Raw genomic sequence first — 24,458 nt, forward strand, 5'->3', positions numbered from 1 at the left:
AAACTATGCTTTCACAATTGATAATCTCTTCTACCTACCAATTACAAGTATATATGGACGTACTATATCATGTCTGTCTATGGTCCATAATTAATAATGTTTCGTAATCTTTAAATCACATGTGACAAAAGGAAACCCACCTTAATTATGGTCATTATCGTACTCATTAGATCCTAGGAAGACAAATCTGTGGATGGAGGTAAAGGATGATGAATCAGTGGGCGCCCATGTTTGATCATAGTACTGTAGAGGTTTTATGGTTTTGGCACCATTGATATTTCCTCTCGGAGATGTAGAGAAGGGACGCTGCTACTATGCTATCCAGCTTTCACAGCTAGGCATGCCCCTGGTGTAAGTTGTATTTTTTTTTTCAAATATTTTTTAAACATTAATTTAAAAAATATCAATATACCAATAGTTTCTTACTTAATTATTAAGTAATATATATATATATATATATATATATATAAACGGTCAAAATGAGGAGGCATACTATCATTTTCGATGTAAAAGAGTCGGACAGATTCTAGGCCCAGAACATGCTTCAAAATCAGGCCAGGTACTACGTACTTTGAATATTGATATGTGATTTAGTAATTGGTAATATTGTTCAAAGCCTAGCTCCGTTTATTAAGATCATGAGTAGATAAGATGGGATGAGATAAGATGAGATGAGTTGAGAGGAATTGTGAAAACAAATGAAATGCAAGAACACCCATTAATTCAACTTTTTTTGTGTATCCTAACTAAATCTAATAATACATATGAATTCATTCCCTTGTGATCTTTATGATAAGGGATTAGAATTTAAGGAACTTCAAAAAATCTGGGTCTAAGTACATTTATATCAGGTGCACTCAGTAAGTAGTATATATGTTTCAGCAGGTTGATACCGATTTAGGCACAAAGAGCAACTCTCCACTGGGTATTACATTGATTCCTGGAAATCTGCTCTAACCTTTTCCGTAATTAATAATATACATACATACATACATATATAGAGCACTCATTCAAAACAGAAGCTAAGAAGTGCATAAAAATACAATTTATGCAAAATTTTATGCCAATTCAAAATGCCTGGTGAGTCAGAATGAGGAAGATAATTGTTACATATACAAAAGTAAATCCACAAATTAACGTAGATTCATGTAATCTATTAGATCTACTATATACTAAAAATAACTTCACAATTTGACGTACTGCATAAAACTACATCAATTTGTAGATTTACTTTTACGTAATCCCCTTGTAGCTAAAGTATCTATTTTCCTAAAATTATATTCCATAACCACGAGAGAAAAACGGCAGAGTTGTTTGATATATCAGTACAATGTCCATTGAAAACGCCCAAAAATATTTATTTGGATGTACTGTTCGGACATCCTCCTCAACAATAGTTTTTTAACCCTAAAGCCTAATCTTCCCACAGAAAAAAACCTCAAGCAAAACGTTTTGAGATATCATGGGATATAGTTAGAAATCTGTCATGATAACCTAATTCCCACAGAAAAAGAGGAAAATTAAACCTACAAAATCCATATTCAGGTTCAGATAATAAGCACACCAAATAACCTAAAGCCTGTCTTTTTGTCATGTGTTAGCTTGGGTCGCTTCAGTTCCTTTACCTCATCAAGTTTCTTCTCCTTAACATAATGGTCAATTTCACGGTTTACTTCAAGTACTGTTGGTTCCAATTGCATCCCAACATACTGCAGGCTAGACTGCTCAACCAAGGGGCCAGTACCGTTTTCCACCCGGCTAAAATCAATCATGTAGAATGAGTGATTGTCTTTTGCTGCTTCTTTGCAATCGCACGAATAGAAAGTAATGGTGTCCTTGGACTTTAGATGGTTTTCCTTCACAAACCTATTCCAACCCCTTGTAAATACAAAACTCTGGCTGCTTTTCCAATAGCAGTAGCGAAACTTCCATGGCCTCATCAACGTGTCATAGAAAGTCAGCAGCACATCTTCCATGGTGCCCCCCTCTGCATTATTATTATCTTCAGCAGTTTCAGAATTACGTGGGAAGTACTTGATGGCATATTTCCTTGGGATGACAAGTCTGTTTAACTTACTCACATCACTTGGTGTAAGTTCCTTTTGGAAAAGTTGCTTACACATTAGTCCCCCGCTGCTTTGCAGACTAGCCAAGTTCAAACCATCGTGTGTTTCCGCATGTGAACGTGTTCTTAGAAACTCTTCAAATTTGGATCGATAGGAACCATCCTTTATCATGTTGAGGACTGCTTCAGTACTGTATAGATTTTGAAAGTTTGGCTCTTCAACTGTGATGTCAGTCCATGGAAAATTTTTATGGGAATCCAAACTCCGAAGCTTGATAGCTGCACTATCATAAGCCATGGCTGCTTCCTTTTCGGACTTGAAAGTCCCCAGCCAAATCCTTTGGTGATTAGCATATATTTGGGCGCCCCAGTGCCCATTTTGCTGTGGCACAACACCTTTGAACTTTGTAAAGACAATGCTACCACGTCTTGCACACTTTCTTGCAGGAAGTGCATAAGTCGCGCTGCTTGAATCAGACTGATCTTCTGTAGTTGCATTCACTCTGCCATTTGATATCAGGCTTAACATGTCCTCATCCATTACTTTTCTGCAGAAATAGTAGATTGCAGTAGAGAATTATCATGTTATATCAAAGTGAAGAGATACATAGCAACAAATGAAATTCATCAGCAGCAGCAACACGTATTAATTGTATGGAACAGATTTTCTTTTCCTCAACAAGACGATAACAACAAATTGAACAATAAGGTCCCAACACCCCTTGACTGCCCTAGACTCGAATAATTTTTCAAAAGATATGTATACTGCATATTTCTAATAGTAAATTGAAGAATTATCATGTCACATCAAAGTAAAAATTATCCAAGTAGTAGCAAAAATTATTGTATGAAACATATTTTCCCTTCCTTAAAAAGAAGAGGCAACAAATGGAACAAATTAAGGCTCAGTTTGGATTGAGAAACACTTTCAACCCATCCCATCTCATCTCATCTTATCATTACAACTTTCACAAATTCTCACATAAAATACAATAAACAATTTAACTTTTTCAAATCTCAAAACAATAATAATATTGAAAAATAATATTTTATTCAACTTTCATCTCAACTCACTGTACAAACCTAACCTAAAGGTGCGGTACAGAAAATTTTGCAATCTCATGTAAGAAACCAAGGCAAGAAGATGGAGTACGCCCAACCCCCCTTGACTAATTTTTCAAAATATATGTGTTCTGGATATTTGTTTACCTGCACCAATTTTCATGTTGTCCTCAACCATAAAAGGAGGAAGGGATTGTTACATGTATGACCCTAGATGATGGTACAGCCCTTAGCTCTCCAATGGATCGGAGATTCGTGCATGATGCAGCTTTCAATTCTTTTTCAGATTTGTTAAGTTCTAATGGGACTACTACTGATTTTAATTGGTCTTCTACTATTCCTTGGTGACTGATTTGGATAATGAGAATCCGTAGGGCTTCATCCACGGAAGAGTTTACAGAGGCTTTAGAACATATTCCAACGGTAGCAATCCGGGGCCGGCCAGTTGAGTTTGGATGTTTTTTGCTCAGAGCGTTGGGATATTATGAATGAGGATTTGTTAGAAGTAGCAAAACAGTTATTTGGTGGCTCCCCCTACCTGCTTGCCATTCTTATTCATGAGAAATTATAGTTGCCGTCGTGAGTGTGCAAACACTGCGTAATCACTTTGAAAAAAATGAATAAATATGAAACTCATATGAAAAGAAAATTAAGTTTTTAATAGTAGATCCCACTCTTTTTCAAAGCGACTGCACGACAATTGCACACTCTACGATTATATATATCATTACTCTTTATTCATAAGGAGGACAATCCCTCTAACTTCACCAAGTTCAGGCCGATGAATTTTCACACACCGATGTATGAAATTTTTTCTAAGGTGAAATTTCTGACTTGCATGATGTATACAAGTGAGTACACCTAAATGCAAGCTAAAGCAAAACAGTACTAAGGCTCGTTTGAATACAGAAACCATCTTACCCATCTCATTTCATTTCATCATTACAACTTTTTCAAATTCCTACACAAAATATAATAAACAATTTAACTTTTTCAAATTCTAAAAAATAATAGTATTAAAAGGTAATATTCTAATAATATTTTATTCAACTCATCTAAAACCATTTCATCTCATCTCATCTCTCCATCCAAACGAGCCCTAAAATAAAACATTACAAATATTCCCATCCCTTACAAGATTCTTCACCCAAAAACTTAAAAGTTGCTTTTTTGTACATTTGTAGTTTGTCTAGTTCTCCCCATGCATATTCAAGTGGTACATTCTTTTGGGATTTTCAAAAGTTTTGAATTGGGGGTAAGTGGTAATTTTATTTTCTAATAAATAAAATTACATGGTTATCCACTTTCCTTTCCCATTTTTATCACCAAGTTACGAAATGGGAAGGAAGAACATATTATTGATGTTTTCCTCTACAAATTTTGGGGGAATCAAGAAACACAAACATAATTTTTAGTACTTATTTCTAGTTTTATACTGATGACTTTTTGTTGGTAATGAAGTAATTTTATATCAATGACAAAAATAGAACAACATTCAAAAGACCTCTTCCAATATGAGGGTTACAAAGTTATACAACATACTCTGACTTAATCTGTAAGGATAAATAGCTCATAAAGGTCTCTCTATGTTTGGCTGCCTATAATTGGCTAAAAGGTGTAGAAAGAACACTTCATGTGAGGTTTGTTAGGTCGGAGCTGTGATGAGAGTAACTAGCAGCCACCAAACCTAGAAAAGATCTAGTTTTGGGATGCATTTCAAGCTACAAGAAACATAATGGGTGTGTGTGTGTGTAGGTAACAGATTGCCCATATGTGACTCCGATAATCACATAAAAGGGGGGAAGAAAGATTTAAAGGCACAACCAATGAAGAGATGCATTAAACATCAAGAAGCATTTATGGTTTCAAATACTTCTGTTCATGATCAATACATACAAACACATGCTTGTATATGATAAGTTATTAATCTTTGATAAAGCAAGGAGACTTGAGATCCATTAAGAAATAAAAATAATATATAAATTACAAGTAATAACTGGCGGCCCTAAGTCACAAAATAAAACCCACACTGTAAATTGTCAATCTCAGTAATTAAAAAATTATTGAAAAGTTCCACACACACACACACACACACATATATATATATATAACTCTATTCTAAGGCCTCGACACCACATACCATCCATGCGACATAATTTGATTTGGAAGATAAATTTTAAAATTTGAGTCTTACAAATCAAATTATGCCATGTGGATGATATGTAGTGTAGAGGCCTTAGAATATTATTTTTCATATATATATATATATATATTAGAACTCAAGAAACTTCCAACAAGCATCAGCATTTTAGTTCCTAAAGTAAGTTTCAGCTATGTCTTGCCAAATTAGTTTCTAAACCTTGATTTCTACTCGGTCAAAATTCTTTCTAGAATGGTTCAAAATCCGTGAGACACTATTCAATATGTACCTTCTAACCCAAAATTTTCGGTGGTCAACGAGTGTCAGCTTCATGGTTGGAGTTAATTAGGTTAGGTCTTGGATGAACCCGAATTTAATCTTTAAGAGAAAAATACATCCCCTTAGAAACCCTGACCTTTGTTTTGCATTTCCTTTTTTCTTTTTCTTTTGTAATCAAGGAAAACAATAAATTAAAATTAAAAATACAAGAGAAATGGTGGCAGACCCCATCAAAAAAACCATTGCAATAGATGCAGTGCACTGTGCAGCTATTCAACATAAAAAGGGCAAAAGATATAAGATGCAAGTTGGATCTAGCCCAAGTTACTTGACTCCAAGGAGGGAATTGCAAATAAAAAAACGAATTGTAGTCCAATTAATGGACTAGTCAAATGCAGTTTGAAGATGCAACCAAGAAATGATCGTTGACAAAGATCTCCACATCCTCTTCCTTTCAACTCAGTTAGGGAAAGCATTAGCATATAGTCTAATAGCTAGAATCAAGCAGCCTAGATTGATGGTGACCCACCAATGACACTCGTTGCAATGCTGACTAGAGAAGTGTGGCAGCAAGTGCCAGAATTGAAAGCAAGAAACTCAGTCACACCGTGCATATAGGGGGCGCAATGTGCGGTAGCGCATGACACTCACGCACGAAATGCAGTCTTTTGGCAATAGTTCCACATGAGTTTTGAAGATTGATGGTTGGTGAGCATGACGGGGTGGTGTGTGATGATTTGGAGGCTAAAAAGCGATAAACCATGCATTTCCCCACCTACGTATAGAAGTTAAGGTGTTTCTCCACTAGGTCGGGAAATGCAAGGTTTATCGCTTTTTAGTCTCCAAATCATCACATGCCACCCCATCATTCTCTTTTATGTATTCAATAAACCATGCATTTCCCGACCTAGTAGAGAAACGCCTTAGCTTCTATACGTAAACTCTAGTCCATCACTAAGATAACAACTAACTAATAAAGGAACACAACCAATCCAAAGAAAGGAAGAATCAAACAAGAAAATTAGAATCATTCCCAGCAAAAACCACTGGAAATGGGAAATGAAAAGTCATCGAGAAGAGAGAGAAGATAGAGAAAGATGGGGTTTATTGCTTTTTTACCAGAAGAGGACGAGACCCTATAATTTTCCGGTTACAACCACTTGCTTCCAAGGGGTTCCTTCACCAAAAACTCTCAACAGAACTAATCAACACTTCAAAACCACCAAGCTCTACCTAACTCTCTCTTAGGGGTTGATTTAGAGCCACTATTTGCCTCTGATACATTAACCATACAATCTCAAGCAAGACCATCACTAATTTTTTTGATACCGTGAATGTAAGGATAATAGCCATTGTTGATTGAGAATATGTATGTATGAAACAGATTTTTTTTTTTTTTTTTTTTTGATGATGGGGGAACCATCCCACGGCAAAGCCCTTAGGACTCACCTATGGAACCTAAACCTTCAGGGAGACTAGCACAACAACCCACTGCCATGACCTCCCACTTAAGTCGCAGTTTGATCCCAAGGAGAATCGAACCTGTGACATAGGGCTCAAGCACAAGAGTTCACCCTTACCACTTAGGCTACCCACAAGTGGGTGCAAGAACCAGAAATTGCTCCTTATTCGGTCTTCCAAGCACAGCTTAGTTAAGGACTTTGATTCCCCACCACTATCAAGTAGAGGAACTGGAATTTATTGATTTAGTTTTTTCTTTTTTGGGGAGGAGGGGGAAGCAATGAAAAGATAGAGCAAGTTTCTAGCATATGTTTTGCCAACAATAGAAACCTTTTCTTTCTTGATCTTTTCACTAAAGATTGTCATTTATTGTAAGATAAAGTGTCTTCTCATTGTATAAACTCATGAATCCCTATAACTATTCGAAAAGCATAAGCAAAACATAACAAAAAAAAAAAGGCAAATAAAAACAGTTTGACCTAACTTGACCAGTTTTACGGATTAATGGTTTTAGGTTCACTGGAAACTTTGTGTTTTACGTTGAAGTTGTGAGCTTGAGCAAATAAGATGAGGAGCTAAAAGAATTCATGTGAGGATAGCATGATAGTGCAACACAACTTATATTTTATAAAAGGATTTTTTCGGCATTTACAAACTTTGAGAGGCCAAAATTTTACCTTCTAAAAATGCTTTACAAATATTTTGGATGCAGAACTTTTGTTTACATCCCTTTAATCATCGTGAAAGAAATTGAATATTAAACGTTAAAGCAATTAGTTATAGGGATTAATTAATACCTAATCAAGAGTAGAACAAAACAAAAAGATAAAAACCAAAAGGGCTTTCTTGGATAATGTAAGTGTCCATTAGTTAAACAATCAAAGATATACAAAAAATAACAATGGCAGCGGGGGCAACCAGTTATGCACACAACAACAAAAATTAGAGCATGGGGGGTTATTAAATAATAATATGGAAAGTTCCATTTGAATATGCAAGGAAAGAAAACATTATATGCATGCCAAATTAACAAAAAAACTGTTTTATTTTTAAAAAAGTTATTAATTTGTGGGGTTTGTCATCAAGGCTTGAGGCTTACCAGATAATTATCCATGAATCACAAAATCGTGTTCATAAAATGTGATAACCCATATGATAAGGATAAGAGTAAGTGGTAAATGAGATCCCACATTATTTGTGAAGGAAAAGTTCTTACTCTTTATAAGGTTCCAATGAGGTTCTAATTGTATCGTTGACTAGTCCTTTTGGAGTATAGACCATGTGATTTGGGCCTTCCATTGGGGTGTTACAAATGATATCAAAACCTATCCCAATCAGAAATGTGGAACTTGAGATGTACCACCTACAACGGACAAGCCCGACAAGAACGTCGAGAATTTAAGAGAGAAAGATTGTGATACCTCATATGATAAGGATAAAAATAGGTAGTGAATGAGATCCCACATTACTTGAGAAGAAAAAGTTATTACTCTTTATAAAGTTCTGATGGGGTTCCAATTGTATCATTGACTAGTCCTTCTGAAATATAAGTCATGTGGTTTGGGCCTTCCATTGAGGCGTTACATAAAAGCTCCTATTCAAATAAGATTTAGCTTTGACTTATGTAAACAAGGCCATAACTTTATGAAAAGCAAGACTGAAGTTGATTGGAAAATTAATACATACAACTAAGCCTTACTTCAATTTCATAGCCTCAAATTCGTAAGAGAAATTGTAGCTCCAATCATATATAATTGTTGCAAATCACATAGTAGTTGTTTCAGCATAGCAGATTGAGCTGGTCTCAGCCGAGAGAAGATAATATTAATGACAACAAGCTAGATCAAACGATTGAATAGCTGAAATCTTCTTGAGATAAAGCAAGTTATTATTTGATAGTACTAGATCTACCCAATTTTAGACCAAATTAATGACTAAATACTCCCAATGGACAATACTAACATGACTAAATAACTAACGCATGTTTGCTAACAATTGACTGCCAATAAAAATTTGTGTACGGTATCTTATCTGAAAATGCATGCTGCAAAGAGTCTTAGGTAATGGGAGAAAACATATAATATGTTTTCCTGACAGAACACTTCCGTTTCACATTGTAAAAAATTGGGCAGTAAAAACTTAAAAATTGGGCCTTAAGGATCATGCAATCAATGTTGGTGAAAGCATCATGCATACTCAAGTGCAATCGCCTAGTTAGAACTTAGGCACAAAGTGCAAATTAGCACAAACACACAACTGAATGGAATGTAGCCCAAATTTTTAAAAAATAATGTGTAATAAAAAGTATACATAGAATAAACTTCTAAAGTTTGAAAAATCAATGGAACAACCGAAAAAGCACAAGAGCATTGTAGGTATTGACTTCTATATATATACTAAAAGATGAGCAATATATACAATATTGCAGTACTAATCCAATATTTTAATCATCTTCATCTTTAAGCATAGGACCATCACCATCATCATTAAATTAGTCAAAACTGGAAACTTCATATTTGGATTTTGTAAAGAAAAAAAGAAAGACTACTTCCAAAATGTGCACTTTTGTAAGCATAGCACTTTAGCCTCTACACTTTGTACTCAAAATAATTAGGTTCTAGCCAAAAATAACATTGTTCTAGTTATGAGGGTCATGGAGCAAGTTGATCAAGACTTCAATGATCTTCCTTATATACCCATTAAGGTCATTTTAAGAAGAGAAAAGAACTAGAGAAGACTTAGTGCAAAGCTTAATTTGAGAGATGAAGATAGCTAAGGAAAAAACTAGCTCTAATATTTCTTATGCAATAAGTAGATCCCCAAAGAGAAGTTTTAAGGCTTGTTTGGGCATAGAAATCATCTCATCTCATCTCATCTCATCTTAAAAATTCTTATAATTCCTTCCCAAACATCACCCAAGTACAAACATTTTTTAATTTCAAATTTTTAACTTTTTTATTTAATCATTATCTAATCATTACAACTTTCACAAACTTTCAAACAAAACACAAAAAACCATACAATCTTTTCAAATTTCAAAACAAAAATAATATTGAATAATTATATTATAACAATGTTTTAATTTTATAGTATTTATATTCAACTTTCTCCAAAACCCAATAAAACATCTTAACTCAAACAATTTCATTACTATTCACAAATTTTTCATCTCATTCCCCAAACATTCATGCAAGTTTTAGAGAAATGATCATTTCTTTCTAACAATCTATAAAAGTATCAAATCATAGTACTTTTACATGCAAAAAAAACAACTTGACAGTTCCTAGCTAGTTCCTGCCCCTCAAATTCTTTTAAAAAATATAAATATTTTTCTTCTACAAAATAGATCAATATGATTATTTCTTGCAATTCTTAGTAGTGCTTTTAAAATTTAAAAGATACAATGGTTTTTTTTTTATAAGTAAAAATTTTAAAGATACAATGGTACGATAACAGTTCATCTAAAATCTCTAATTAGGACTAACCACATAATTATTGATATCATATGTGGCAAAAATACCAAGGTAATGGTTAAAACGATTGAGGATAGTATCTTTGGAATAAGGAAGTGTAGGTAAAAAGATTTTGGGAAGAAGAAAAGTAGGTACTCGGTTTTGTTCCTTTTTTCTTTTTCTTTTTTTTTTTTCTTTTTTTTTTTTTTTTTTGAGAAAAACTCGGTTTCATTCTTTGAACAAAAAACGAGTGAAGGTATTGATACATTAATCATGAACACACAAAGGTTGCAGTTCATGTTGACAGACCACTAGCTACAGATAGGTCAATGGACAAGAATTGACACATCTTTTAATTTCAGCCTCAGCACTCATTACTAGGCCAAAAATCATCTAATTAAATCCGAAATAATCTCAATAGCTAGAGTACTGCTGGTTATATAAAACAAAGGCTAGCTAGCTAGCTAGTAATTTATGTTGGGAGAAATTAAGTCCGTCTTTGGCCAATGATATATATAATTAGATGAGATCAAATCCATGATCTAGAGTCAATTTACTCCAGGATCCATTTAAGTTTCAATAGAAAGATCAATCCCTAATTGAAACCATGATCACTTATAAATTACAGCTTCTGAAACGATTTCTTCGACATGAATCTCAACGATGGCTAGCTGTGAAAGAAATATCAACAACATCACATGATAAAGATCACCCCAGAGCACAGATTCATCAATTCAATTCCCTCCTATGGTCCAATTCCTTAATGGGTTCAGGTTTGGAAAGATGAAAGTGATTGCCTATGTCTTATAACAATTTCCACAAACAAGCTGCAAGGAGATAATTAAAGCTTGGCATGCAGTGCCTCCTCATGTGGTTCAATTAATTTCTACAAACAAGAAGAAAAGAAACTCTACGACCAATTAAACTATCTTTCATCACAAGTTCAGGAAATTGGCCTCATGCAATAATCTTTATGCCAAACAAGTAAAAAGTAAACCATAAATCCTACTTAAATTACTGAACTCATGCCTTCAAATAAACTATATGATATGCCATTCCAGACACGAATTCCACCTATAGTAATTAAATATCCATAAATCAAACCAGCATATATAATAGAAATAGTCATTAACAAAACACAAATAACATCAATAGAGAAAAAGACACATAAAATCAGGAGGACTGGCTAGCTAGTAACAGACAAAAAAATAAGACAAAACTAATAAAAACGAAGAAATTAATTGAAGGAATAGTTAATTACCAGAGTGATTAGACTCCTACAGACGGAAGCCGCAGTTTGTCCCCGAACCCCAAGCAATATTAATAATAAGAGCTGCAATAAACAACTAAGACCTTATATAATATATATATATATATATATATATATATATATATTACTTGAATATATATTATAACCAAAGCCACGCATCTTGGTGATGATGAAGAAAGATCTTCAAAATAAAGATCATTAAATATATATAATCCAGGAAATTACGCAAATTGAATCAATCACTGACCCGAATAAGGAAAATCCCCTCTTCAAAGGCTTTACTCATACTGGTCCTAGGAAGGTGCATATCTGCCCCGAAGCGTAAACAAATATTTCTTGCCATATTTAGCAGCGTCTGCTCAGACCCACTTCCAAAAGACACCTCCTCTACGAATCAACAAGGAAAAAGGTACGAGATTCTTTAGACCAAGGCGAAAAGATAGGTCAACATGAACTGCGTTAATGATAGAAAACAAAATTACCAAACAGATGAATAATACAGAAATTTATGCGGGTTTTATGGGAAGCATGCGTTTGGGGATGAGAATCTGCAGGGAGAAGATGAAATCAAAATAGCCCAAAATCAGAGGCCGATTAAGAGACAAGAGTTTTACCGCATCCAAACATGTGCCTTGCCTTGCATGATCGACCACAGCTGAGACGAGAAGAAGAAGAAGAAGAAGAAGAAGAAGAAACGCTAATAACGTGAAGCATTAATATGTTGTGATTTACAATATGAGTTTCCGTTAAAGCAAGAACAGTAGCCTGGCGTACCTTCGGATCCCACTTCCGTCGTCCTCGCTACCAAAGAGTACCATCAAAAGTCACGCTCTTGAAGCTCAATCAGTATTAACAACACAAATAATAATAATAATAATAACAATAATAATAATTATAATACTAATAATAATAAAATATTTGATGTTATTGAAAGGAATGAGTACAAAAAAAATGACAACAAATCTGTAGCGGTAGCGGTAGAAACTAGAAAGCAATGGCAAAAATAAATATGGTGGAGTGCATACTTCTGAAAAACTTCGCATACAGAAGGGTATTAAATGGATCGAGTAATACATCAGAGAGAGAGAGAGAGAGAGAGAGCGAATAGATAAGTAGGAATATACAGCGTGATGTGTCATTTCTGGGTGCGGCTTTTCTTTTGCCTTTTGTACCTTTCTTTTCCTTTTTTCTTGAACAGCTTGGAGGGAATGGCTTCTGAGTTCTGAACTAGAATGAATGAAAAACATCCAGATAAACATGATAAGAAAAGGCAGCTGCTGCAAAGAGACTTATGAGGTGAAAGAGAAACGCCCAGAGGAAGAGAAGCTAGAGGCTAACAAAGAAGAATGAAGGGAAGACTAAGAAGAAGATGAAGAGGAAGGCACGGCCTGAATGGGAAGCTGACAGAAGAGAAGTGAGCACGCACTCGCAAAGGTATGCCCTCATACAATTGCTTGCAGCGTGTGCTCACTCTCTTCTGTCAGTCTCTTCCATGTTCCTCCTTTGAATTTTCGTTGCTTTTCATCGCGAAAAAAGACAAATAATAATCACCCAATGAACTAATCCTCACTCTAAAAGGTATATGAAGGCTCATCACCATAGGTCGGATCTGAAAGAAACATCAAATACACTCATCAGCAATCAAACACTCACATACCCATTTACCCTTTTCTGAGGTTAAAGCCAACTGATAAACAATAATTAGGGTTTTCCAATCCCCAACCACCCAAAACAAAACCTCGAGTCTCTCTTTCTTTGACCTTCCTTTGCATTTTTCTCTCTTTGTGCTCTCCACAAACGCACACCCCCTCCCAAAACCTTGCCTTTTTCCATCCCTGATCGGTGTTGCCGCCGGTAACACCCAGAGAACAGGAAAAAAAAACAAAAGAGATCGAAATGATTGGGCCTTTGTCACAACTTGCCTTGCCTCGTTTAATTAGCGAACGGAGGCAAAGGACAAACAAAGGACAAAGGAAGTTCTAGGATAGAGGGGCTACGTGGAGGACAGGTGTGCAGTTGATTGACTTTTTTGGCAAATCGATTTAACGGCTGCTGATTTGACTGCCTCTGTTTGGAGCGGTTTGGACCGTCAGATCGTCATTGTGGTAGGATCCCAGCAGCATTGTGGACAATGTGGGTTTACTGGGGATGGTCTCGAGTGGGGACTGCGTGATCAACTGGGAGACACAGGAAAAAGACGTCTCCATTTAAATATCTTCTTCTTCCTCCTCTTTCTTCACAACTGGTATTTATTTTAAGCATAAATGATTGGTTTTATTTATACACCATTTGTCTCTTCTTTGGATTAAAACATAAACAAATCTCCATCTCCATAATTATAGTCATCATTATCATACATGCATGATAGAATTCGATATAGATATTGATCATCATGATCAAAGGTTGTTGAATTATAGGAACTCGCATGATATATTCAATTGTCATGAAAAGGTTGTTGAATTATAGGATCGAATTCGGTTCAATTATTGTCATTGGTACTGGTTTAGTTTGCTGGTTATTTTCGATGATGTGTAATTAGTTAATAAATTAACATTCTTTGAGCAGATTCATTGTGTAATCATGTATCTGAGAGCAAGGCAAGCCAATTGCTTTGCCTCTTGGTGGACCTTCCACCTTACTTTCTTAATTTCCATGGTTGCACGTTCGATCAGCTTAAGTTTGGTTTTCTTCCAAGAGAGAAGTAGAAAACCAGTCTCTAATTGGCCTTTCTGATCATCATGTGTGTGAAAGGATCAATTGACCAATGGATCCATGCTAAGCGTGATAGTACATGATGCACTTGTTGAATATATAGTCTGGCGTGATAGTTGATCATGTACTTCATAAGACGTCTATTGATCATGGTGTTTAATTAACTGAATGTTGTGATTATTCTTTGAAGGATTATGAGACCTTGACATGTGTGGTTTGATTTTTGTTTTTTGTTTTTTTTTTTTTTTATCCAATCACAAGATGGCTGGCTGTGTAATGTCAAACTGTTCTCAAGTACTTATATATAGTACTACTGATCATCATAAAGAGATTTATTTAGTAATCACGTATTTGTGAGCAAGCCAATTGCTTCATTTCTCTCTTGGCTGGGAGTTTCCATCTAATTATAACTTCCCATGATGTTTTACTTGTTCGATCCCCCTTTTTTTTAATGAGATTTGATAAACATGGGCAAAAAAATAGAACATAATATATGGTACTTGTCTCTTGATCAGCTATCATGTGTGTGAAGGAGTAAGTTGATGGGTCCATGCTCGGCATAACCACGATCTTAGTAGTGGTAAAGGCATGGGGGTATGCTTCCCCTAGGTCTAAAGTTCAAATCTCCTTGAGTGCAAACAATCTTTAGGGATCATCGGATTAAGTGTTTTTTTTCTTGAATTACTTGAGATGCACTTGTGAAAAACTCTTTGTTGAGGGCTTATGTCCCCCTGAAATTTAGTCGGTGCCAATAAAAAAAAAAAATTGAGACATTTAATTGACTCATGATGTATCACGATTATTGTGAGTGAATCAAATTAGATGGCGATTAATCCTAATGTGGCTTGATTATATATAAGTTGTTGCTATTTTTCTATTCACAAACAATATGGCTGGTGGCCGTGTGCTTGTTTGATTTAATTTACAGATTGGCCTAGTTATATATATTCCCAGTACTTAGAATTCATGCTCTTATGCTAATTAATTGCTTACCTATTTTTCTATTAATTACTCATGTTCTGTTCTCCTTTTCCCTTAAGATCATTGGTCTAAGCTGTTTAGTTACACCTTTTGATCTCCCCTTCAAGCTAATAGCTAGAAGTAGTACTGTTGCAGAACAGGTTTCTTGTATCTCAAACAGGTTGCCTAAAAAACATATTTGTAAGTAGAAATGATGTTTACTCGGCCAATTGGGAAATAAACACTTAATGGGTTGCATAAACACTTAATGGGTTGCACTTTTGAGAACGTAATCCCATTTTTTTCCTCTTTTTTTTAGGCTTATATATATATATATATATATATATATATATATATACACATATATATCTCCCTAGCTCTTTCCTTCATTAATCTTCACGTTCATTCATGAATGATCAATCCCCAATTTCCTACAACCCAACTCCTAACCACAGAAGATCATGAATCGTAACCCTAAAGGTCCCCCCTAATTAATTCAAAACCTCAACTCAAGTAGAGAGAGATCAGAGAGAGAGAGAGTGAGAGAGATATCTCATGAGAGATACTTGTCAAATTGAAACTTGGAGCTGTTTGGAATCCTCTTAACACAATCGATATGGTACATATTTAGCACCCATTAGCTAGATCTAGTTCGGATTAGGTTATGCAAACACATCGATCAGTACCACAATCCAGTACCCAATAAATCAAATTGAGATTTAGCACATGATATATGGAGGTATATGCAGGCCGGCATAGATATCACCTCACTATATCAGGACATGATCATGATCTGATAATGATTAATGGTATTGTTGAATTACTTTATAAACAATCCAAATAATTTTTATTGCAAGATCAATGGGAGAAATCAAAACATAAATAAATCAAAAGTACCATAATTTACGCTAGGGATCGTGAGAAGTACTAAACTATGTTGTTCTCCATGCTCGCTCATCTGCGTATTGCATAAGGGAAATGCTTTTGTTACATATAGATCGCACAAAAGTAAACTTACAAACTAATGTGGCTTGATGTAATACATTAGATTATAAAACTACTTTTATTGTAAAGTAGATCTAATGTATCATATAAAGTCATATTAGTTTTTGGGTTTACTGTTGTAAGATATCTTTATAGGTGTACCACATCTCATTGCATTACCGGGTAATGCTAGGGATCTCGCTGGAGCTCCCGCTCCTCTTGTTTTTCTTTTCTTAGTTTTTTTTAAACTTAGTTATTAAGAAAGTATTGTTTAATAATATTGTGAAGTTTGTTCTTTTTTAAAAAATATTTAAAAGTGTTAAAAAATGATGTGAAAAAAAAAAAACCTTTTTTTCACATCATTTTTTTAACACTTTTAAATAAAAAAAAAGAAAATTCACAATATTATTAAACAACACTTTCTTAATCACTAAGTTAAAAAAAAAAAAAAGGAGCGGGAGCTCCAGCGGAATCCCTAACATTTTCCTTACATAATTTATATATATTATCTTTCATTTTATATTTTATTATTTTTAGTAATAGATCGATTTGATATATTTTAGATGCAAATCCAGTGCCGTTTTCTAATCAATTTGGTATGTGATATGGTGTTTTAGTATCATCTTATTCGTTATTTTGTTTGGAACTACATTTTGGACTATCCAAAAAAACATGTTTGATATTTTTTCTTAAACGTATTTTTTAGCTTATTTAAAATTAATAAGTACTTTAATATATAACATCTAAATAAATTAGTTTTCTTTTATTAAAGAGCTTTTAAAGTGATTTAAATACTTTTTAAAACTCTTAATGCAATCTCAAACAAGCTCTTAAATCTTAGTTTTTAGTATCTCCAATGATGATCATATCGTTCAATTTGAAATATGATGTCGGATCAAAATAGAAGATTATTCTGATGACTAGTTAAACAATGGAAGCTAGAGATTGTGATTGAGAAAAATCACAAACAGATATAAAATTTGATATTAAGGTTTTACTATAAAATAAATCAATCATCTTCTCTGGGGCCCACAAGCCAAGCTTAAATAGCTAACGAAAAATGAAAAATCAATAATTAAGGCCAAATAATAAAATATGGAATAAGATAATTACGACTAAGATCGTTACTAAAGATAAACATTATCATAAAAGAAAATTAACCAAAAAATGAAAGAGTTGACTAAAGTTGACATTTTGGAGGTTAAAATGACTGATTTTGGGGTCGAAAAGGGGCTCACCAGGCAAAGCATGGTAACCACGACATGTGCGCCTAATAGAGTTTTTCAAATTGGGGTCATATGCGCGATTCTGATACTTATAGCCAAAATTATAGTTAAAATATAAATGTCGCCACTTTTCTTCGCCCAACCAACCAAGAGATAAGTCTCCTCACCCAACCGAGAGATAAATCTCATCTTCCAATCGAGTGATAAGTCTCATCTCCTAAATATGCCGCTCTTCCCCCAAATATTTATCTCTTCCCACCTACTTTGCGCTGGTCTACTTTATCCAAGTAGTCCAGTGCTTTTAACATCGCATCTGTCAGCTAAGCCTCATTGGTCTTGAATTCAAACTCGGATCCCCATGCATCAACATATTTGAAAAAATTTATAGGAGGTACACCTAAATATAAACAACTTAGAAACCAAAAGAACCAACATTTTTACATCTTTGAGCATGATCGGTCACCACATCTAAGCTCTACTTATTATCACTACATACCATATTTATTTTTATTTATTTTATTTTTTATAAACTAATTAATTTCTTCTATTTATTATCTATAGACCAAACAGGTAATAATAGAAAAATAAATAAATAAATAAAATATTTGAGGTGTGTGAACACGATGAACAGAATTTTTCTTGCCAAAATAGGATCCAAAATGTAGGCAAGTTCGTAGGGGACAACATTGCTTAAAACAGATAGAGAAAAATAATAATAAAACAGTGTCCTTTCTTTTTCTTTTTCTTTTTTCTTTTACGTAAAGCATCGGTACCTGCCCCCAATGCCTGCTGTCGGCCTCCAAGTGTCGGCTTGGCGCGTATTGGTCCAATTTGAGCCGACGTCTTCTTTTGATAATTTGGAGACTATTTTTCTCTTTAAATCATTTTTTTTTAAAGAGAAAACAAAAACCCTAATCGCATGTATTCAAATATTAATTCGACGTGTTATTTTCAAATGGAAAAAGATTTCTCTAAATTCCTATTCGAACTTAAAAATTGTAAGCAAAATTAAAAAAAAAAATACCAATATTATTTAAAAAAATTATAAAAAAAACTTACTTCTCTACATGTCAATATATTTAAAATTATGAAAATTGAATTTAAAAAAAAAATTAACAAAATAAGTCTTATTATACGTAAAATTATAAGTAAGGCTTATAGCACTACTCAATAAAATAGGTACTTGAAATGGGTTTTACTGTATTTATTATTAATCTGTATAAATAATAATAAATAATATATATAAACTCATTTTATGTGATTATAGCGAGTGCCTTGGTGGAAAAGAATGGGAAAAGGCTCGAATTAAGGGGTTGGGGTCAATTGGCAGCATAGACAGGTACGGAGCACCAAGCTGGCACCACGTGCATGCACCCACCTCCATCAGTTTGCATTATTTTCTTATAGTACTGTCTACCCCAATGCATATAAATGCAGGGGGTCCGATAAAAGTACCAACTTGAAGCTGCCTCTCTCTATCACATGAATTACTTCTTTTGGCACCGGATGGGGCGTATGCATCATGCCAAACCCTACCTATACATATATAATTTAAATAAAACTCACATTTAATTAGACACAACAATATATATATATATATATATATATACACACACACTAGGGAACGGTTTTGGGTACGTTACCTTTAGGGTGCACTTGACATAATGATTTAAATAAAAAATAAATAAAAAAATAAAAACTTATTTGTTTGAAAAAAAATACAAGGTTAAAGAAAGATAAAAAATAAGAATTAAAAAAAATCTAAACTTCAACAAAATATGAGCATTAATCTGCATTCATATTGAATTATTTATTTACTCTATATATAATAATAAAATATTATTAATTTAATAATTTTTTAATTTTTAATTTTATCACATTTTATAGTTCTACTAATTAAAATATTAATAATAATTATATTCTAATTAAATTAATAATTAATATTATATATTGAGTGTTTTAAGTATTTTATTAGTTAAATTTACTTAAAGTTGAATTTTACAACGAGAATACTCTAAAGTGTTTATGTTCTAAAGAGTACTAAAGTCATTTTAATTTTTTTATTTAAAAAAAATTGAAACAAAAATAAAGGAAAATGAGTACACTGTTAGAACAAAAATGACATGAAAAAGAGACATCAATTCATATGTGCCGTAGGGTTATTAAGGATCTTTTGGTAAAACATGATATTTTATTGAATTTTACAAGAGAGCTACACGTCAAATGATCAAGTGTTTTAAGAAACTTTTGGTAAAACAAGATCCTTTACTAAATTTTACAAGAGAGTTACACGTCAAAAATTATCAAGAGTTTTAAGACTTTTTGGTAAAACAAGACTTAATAGAAAAATAAAAAAAGTTAACGGAAAAAAAAAATAAAAATTATTATTCACAGTTAGATAGCTACTTATTATAATAGAGTAGATATATATGTGTGCGTACACGCATATGTGCCAATCAAATCTTGAATTTCGAGAAATACCTATAAAATCAAGTCCTGTCTAAAGTATCTAAACTTAATTATATATATGAAACAGTTATCAAAACAAAACAATTCAATAGGACCGAAATTCATTTGAGAAATTTAAGAAGGAAGATTTTTCATATTATATATATGCTAGACCATTCTTTTGTGTAGTTTATAAAATAAATAGATTGTAGGTGAAATGCATTGGAGTTTTTAGTAATTCATGAAGATGACTATTAATTTTAATCAAACATTTATTTTTCAATTGTATACACATCTAATGTATAAAAGGGTGTGTATATATATAGAGAGAGAAATGTTTGAACCACAAAAAAATTTTATAAAAATAAATTTATAAACTAACATGACTTGATATAGTATGTTAGATTATAAAACTACTTTATTATAAGATAGATCTAAATGAAATTATGTCAATATATAAATATACTTTTATGAGATCTATTTATCGCTGTAACAGTTCTCAAATATATACACACATATACATAAATATATATATATATATATATATATTTATATACACACGAGTTGACGCATTCAAGTGCTAAAACTGACCTCTGCTACCTTATCTTCACTCTACCTATGATCTGCTCCCTCTGCATTTCAGTGTTCTGCTACACCACTACGGCCTTCTTCCATTATTGAAGATAATAGATGTAGACTAATTACTAGATCTGGAACCAATATCGTGCAGGCAGAAGGAAATCTTTCATGGATATGAATGCTCTAAATAGCATTATCTTTTTCTTTTGCTAGTTACTCGAAATGGTAACTACCAAAAGACAACATGTTCCTCGTTTACAGCACTAGTAGTGGTGGCCTAGTTAAAGTTTGACCAAATTTTAATTAGAAAATTTACTTTTATAAATTTAACTAACAACTTTTTAATAATATCAAATAACAAACTTTTTAAATCTATCATTATTCTATTAAAATATTAATTTTGATATTTTTATTTATTTTAATTTTAATTGTAATTGTTATTCTATTAAAATAACAAACTCTCCAATTTTCACTGTGATATATTTATTAAGTTTAGTTTAGATTTGTTAAACACTGTAGATTTGTTAAGTTTAGTGTAAATAGAATTTACGCAACTTAGTTAAATTTTGGCCAAATTTTGACTATAGCCATCTCACTACTAGTGCTCTTAGCTACTACATGCATGCCTCTATCCGCAACATCGTACCCAGTGATCATTAAGGAAAATGATAAACTTACAATTAGTCTACAACTAGTTTACCAGTACTCTACTTAAAATGAAGGGTAGTTAAGTAGAATTGAAATTATTTTAATGAAGTGTCACAGTTACATTGGTTGGTTTAAGATAAGTTGTAAAATAGTTATATAAGTGTAAATATTCATTACCCGATCATAAAATTAACACTTGTTGCCAATCTCTTGTAATGTTATCTAGGTCAGTGCTCCAACATCTCTCCTTAATTCTCTTCCATTAATTTGATATTTGACACATATACACTCTTTTGGGTTATAAACTTGTTCATCTCTTTCATCCACCATGTATTTAGGAATGAATTTGGAACAAGAAAATGAATGAATTAGTAAATATTATTAGACCTACAAGAGCACTAAAGAACTATAATCCTTAACAAAGACCATAAACCTTTTTAATTAATAATAATAATAATAAAGAAAAAAAGAGCATAACCTTTTAAGGCCCAACTAGCCATAGTGACATTTTGGGGCCCATTGCCTTTTTTAGCCCAGCTATCCTAACTCGTGGACCATGTCCATTAATGGGCTAAATCAATGCCTCGTCAAAACCGAAGTAAAGCACGAAGCAGTACTTCGACAATTCCTCTTCGAGAATTCTTTCTTCCATGGCTGTGGAAGCCTACGCTTCACGAAACGCAGACACAGTCCACGCCGATGTTCTCTCCGAAGCAAGACAAGCTTGCTACAAGGTCCTTCTTTTTCTCCCTTTTCTTCTATTTCCTCATCCTCTGCTCTTGTTTAATATTTTATTTCTTCGTTCTTGTTGTTGGATGAATAAAAACTCAGGCTCGGGATGCTTTCTATGCGTGTCTGGAAAAGGAGTCCAACAAGACACCCACGGAGATCGCTTCGGTTGGACTGCTCTACCCATCTGACTGTAAAGGATCGAGGGCCGAGTTTGTCAAACACTGCCGGGCATCTTGGGTAAGACAGATCCCATTCTTGCAAACATTGATTTCACTTGAAGATTTGTCAGATTTTAGTTCTTTTACTTCTTGGTTTTGAGAACTCTTGTTGTGGCTTTTGAAAAATGACAGGTGAAGCATTTTGATAGGCAGTACTGTCGGAACCGGAGGGTGCAGAGGCTTTTGGATGACAAGGACTCGAGACGAGGTCCGTTGACGCTTCCGCAGCCTTACACTTTCAAGCCTCCGAGTTAAGAGTTTTTATGGGCATTTGGCTTTCTGGGTGTTTTAAACTGTTAGTTTTTCCCGGCATTGATGAATTTTCACTTGTACAGTTATCAATCAAAGTATAGTATACATTGCCTTTGATTTTGAAATCTAAACCTATGATGGTTAATTATAAATCATTGCGGGTATTTTGTTTATTTGATTTCTTTATCCTTGACTTTACCATTGTTTGGTGGTCCTTAGCTTGTAGAAAATCAGTAGTCAAGCTTTAGGGGCAAAAGTCGTGTGGAAATGTTTGGTGTGAACAGTGTCCTATTTTGGTTGAGTCTATCGGCAGGGGTGTAAAGGTTCACTTGGCACCAAAAGAAATAGAGGCAATTATAATGGTATTTTACAGATTTTTTGCATACCACATTCAACTTAGTGCAAAGGCTCTAGAATGGTTGTAAGGTCTGTGGCGGTGTTACTGCAGAAGGAGCCTGTTGTTGCTTGGTGTCATTTGTTGTTGGCGTTAGAAAAGTGGGATACTCGTATATGTTAAACCTGATTCCCTGAGTGAAAAACATTGTTATATTAATCATATTTTCCATGCAGAATTAAGGGCATTGGCATCTGATGATGTTTTTTTTTGTAAAATACATGGATAGTTGGGCAGTTTAATATTTTCCATTCAGTTCCATGTCTTTAGTGCAAACAACCTATTGTGGCATTGAAAAAATGAATTGAGACCAAATGGCATATTTCCACTTCCCATGAAGTTGTGTAGCTTTGTTGAGTTTGTTGATCATATGTGTGAGTGTGAGGTGAGTGCACAGTTTCGACATTATTCTTCTCATGATGAGTCGTTTCTTTTTTTTTTTTAATCTCTTGCTTTTAAAATGTTCTCTTTATCAAGTACTTTAGATGGGAATTTAAATCACATTATCAATATTAGTAGAAGAGCCAAATTACCAATGTAGGCATTTTATTTAGATGGAGAAAGAGGGACTGTTTGCCTTAATTTTGCCAATGATATAATGTGGCTGAAAATTGTTTCTGTCTGGAAATATTTATTCCCTCCATTCTTTCCAATATTGTCGGTAGTTTAAAGTAGTAGTTGAAAAAGAAAAAAGCTTGGTAGGTAAAAGTAATCCAGCGACTTGGCTAGCTTTAGCCTAAAAATTTCTCCTTGGAAGTTAATGATCTGGATGCTCAATGGAAGTGTCACCGTTGAGCATAGTTTAAAGTTAACTATTCGTTGTGTGTTTCATCCTTTGCATAAATCTTGTCCCATTCTACTTGCAGTTGACATTTTCTTTGGCTTAAAGATACCATGTTATTTAGCCCTTAGTGGTTTATCGTGAGGTCAATCTTCTTCATTGCAAGAATTCATTATTAATTGGGGTGGGGGTGGGTGGGGGACTTGGTGAATGAGATGATTGAGTGTTGGAGTTGGTTGTCAGATGACAAATATAAGGCATTAAACTCTTCGTTGCAAGTGAAAATTTGGATATATTGTAAGTATTTGAGCATCATCAAAATGCTCTAGTGAGGTTTTTTAAAATGTTTGCTAGTGATACGAATGAGAAGATTGCGAATATGATAATGACCTGAGAGGGCCCCTTTTTAATGGATGTTGCTGGAATTATGGGATTGATCCAGAGCAAAGATTAGGAAGGGAGCAACCCCTAGGGGTTGGCTCAAGTGGTAAAGGCCTTGGGCTTGGGGTGTGTTTCCCCTACGTCTAAGGTTCAAATCCTCTTGGGTGCAAACAATCTCTTGGGGTCATTAGATTAGGGGATTTTCCCCTTGAATTACCCGAGGTGCACTTGCTAAGGGTCTGTATTCCCCCGGGATTAGTCGGGACGCTGTTCATGGACACCCGGTGCCGAATCAAAAAAAAAAAAAGAAAGATTAGGAAGGGAGCGTCCCCTTCCTTTAGAGGGGAAACTGATCGTCATGTGAATATACTTAGTTACTCTGCGTACTCCATTTTGATATGAACCTTGTAACAC

General features: G+C 33.9%; 2 protein-coding genes and 1 long non-coding RNA gene across 9 annotated transcripts; 2 read left to right on the forward strand and 1 right to left on the reverse strand.

Annotated features, from left to right (window-relative positions):
• Positions 1–1,335: 1,335 nt before the first annotated feature.
• LOC121243699 (AP2/ERF and B3 domain-containing transcription factor At1g50680-like) lies at positions 1,336–13,662 on the reverse strand. Of its 7 annotated transcripts, XM_041141837.1 has the most exons (6): positions 12,504–13,662; positions 12,344–12,384; positions 12,212–12,277; positions 11,977–12,116; positions 11,721–11,792; positions 1,336–2,613 (listed from the first exon to the last, which is right to left on the reverse strand). In XM_041141837.1, exon 6 carries the CDS (start codon positions 2,604–2,606, stop codon positions 1,548–1,550), a length of 1,059 nt encoding a protein of 352 aa, XP_040997771.1. In that variant the 5' UTR covers positions 2,607–2,613; positions 11,721–11,792; positions 11,977–12,116; positions 12,212–12,277; positions 12,344–12,384; positions 12,504–13,662; the 3' UTR covers positions 1,336–1,547. The 7 variants fall into 7 exon arrangements, with proteins under 7 accessions (XP_040997771.1, XP_040997772.1, XP_040997770.1 ...); XM_041141838.1 differs by lacking the exon at positions 12,344–12,384; XM_041141836.1 differs by lacking the exon at positions 12,212–12,277.
• Positions 2,620–23,570, forward strand: LOC121243702. The gene is made up of 4 exons (XR_005936231.1): positions 2,620–2,774; positions 4,824–4,828; positions 10,604–10,607; positions 23,558–23,570. It is a non-coding gene; the product is annotated as an uncharacterized LOC121243702 (long non-coding RNA).
• LOC121243700 (cytochrome c oxidase assembly factor 6) lies at positions 21,893–22,659 on the forward strand. Its single transcript, XM_041141840.1, has 3 exons — positions 21,893–22,020; positions 22,118–22,255; positions 22,369–22,659. Exons 1-3 carry the CDS (start codon positions 21,937–21,939, stop codon positions 22,489–22,491), a joined length of 345 nt encoding a protein of 114 aa, XP_040997774.1. The 5' UTR covers positions 21,893–21,936; the 3' UTR covers positions 22,492–22,659.
• Positions 23,571–24,458: the final 888 nt, after the last annotated feature.

Source organism: Juglans microcarpa x Juglans regia, chromosome 8D, assembly GCF_004785595.1.
Source record: "Juglans microcarpa x Juglans regia isolate MS1-56 chromosome 8D, Jm3101_v1.0, whole genome shotgun sequence".
Taxonomy (NCBI): domain Eukaryota; kingdom Viridiplantae; phylum Streptophyta; class Magnoliopsida; order Fagales; family Juglandaceae; genus Juglans; species Juglans microcarpa x Juglans regia.

Excerpts from the sequence above, each read along its gene's own strand:
- LOC121243699 (XM_041141839.1), bottom strand. The coding sequence starts at position 2,606 with ATGGATGAGGACATGTTAAGCCTGATATCAAATGGCAGAGTGAATGCA.
- LOC121243700 (XM_041141840.1), top strand. The coding sequence starts at position 21,937 with ATGGCTGTGGAAGCCTACGCTTCACGAAACGCAGACACAGTCCACGCC. Across the intron at positions 22,021-22,117 it reads CAAGACAAGCTTGCTACAAG|GCTCGGGATGCTTTCTATGC; the intron begins GTCCTTCTTTTT and ends ATAAAAACTCAG. Across the intron at positions 22,256-22,368 it reads AACACTGCCGGGCATCTTGG|GTGAAGCATTTTGATAGGCA; the intron begins GTAAGACAGATC and ends GAAAAATGACAG.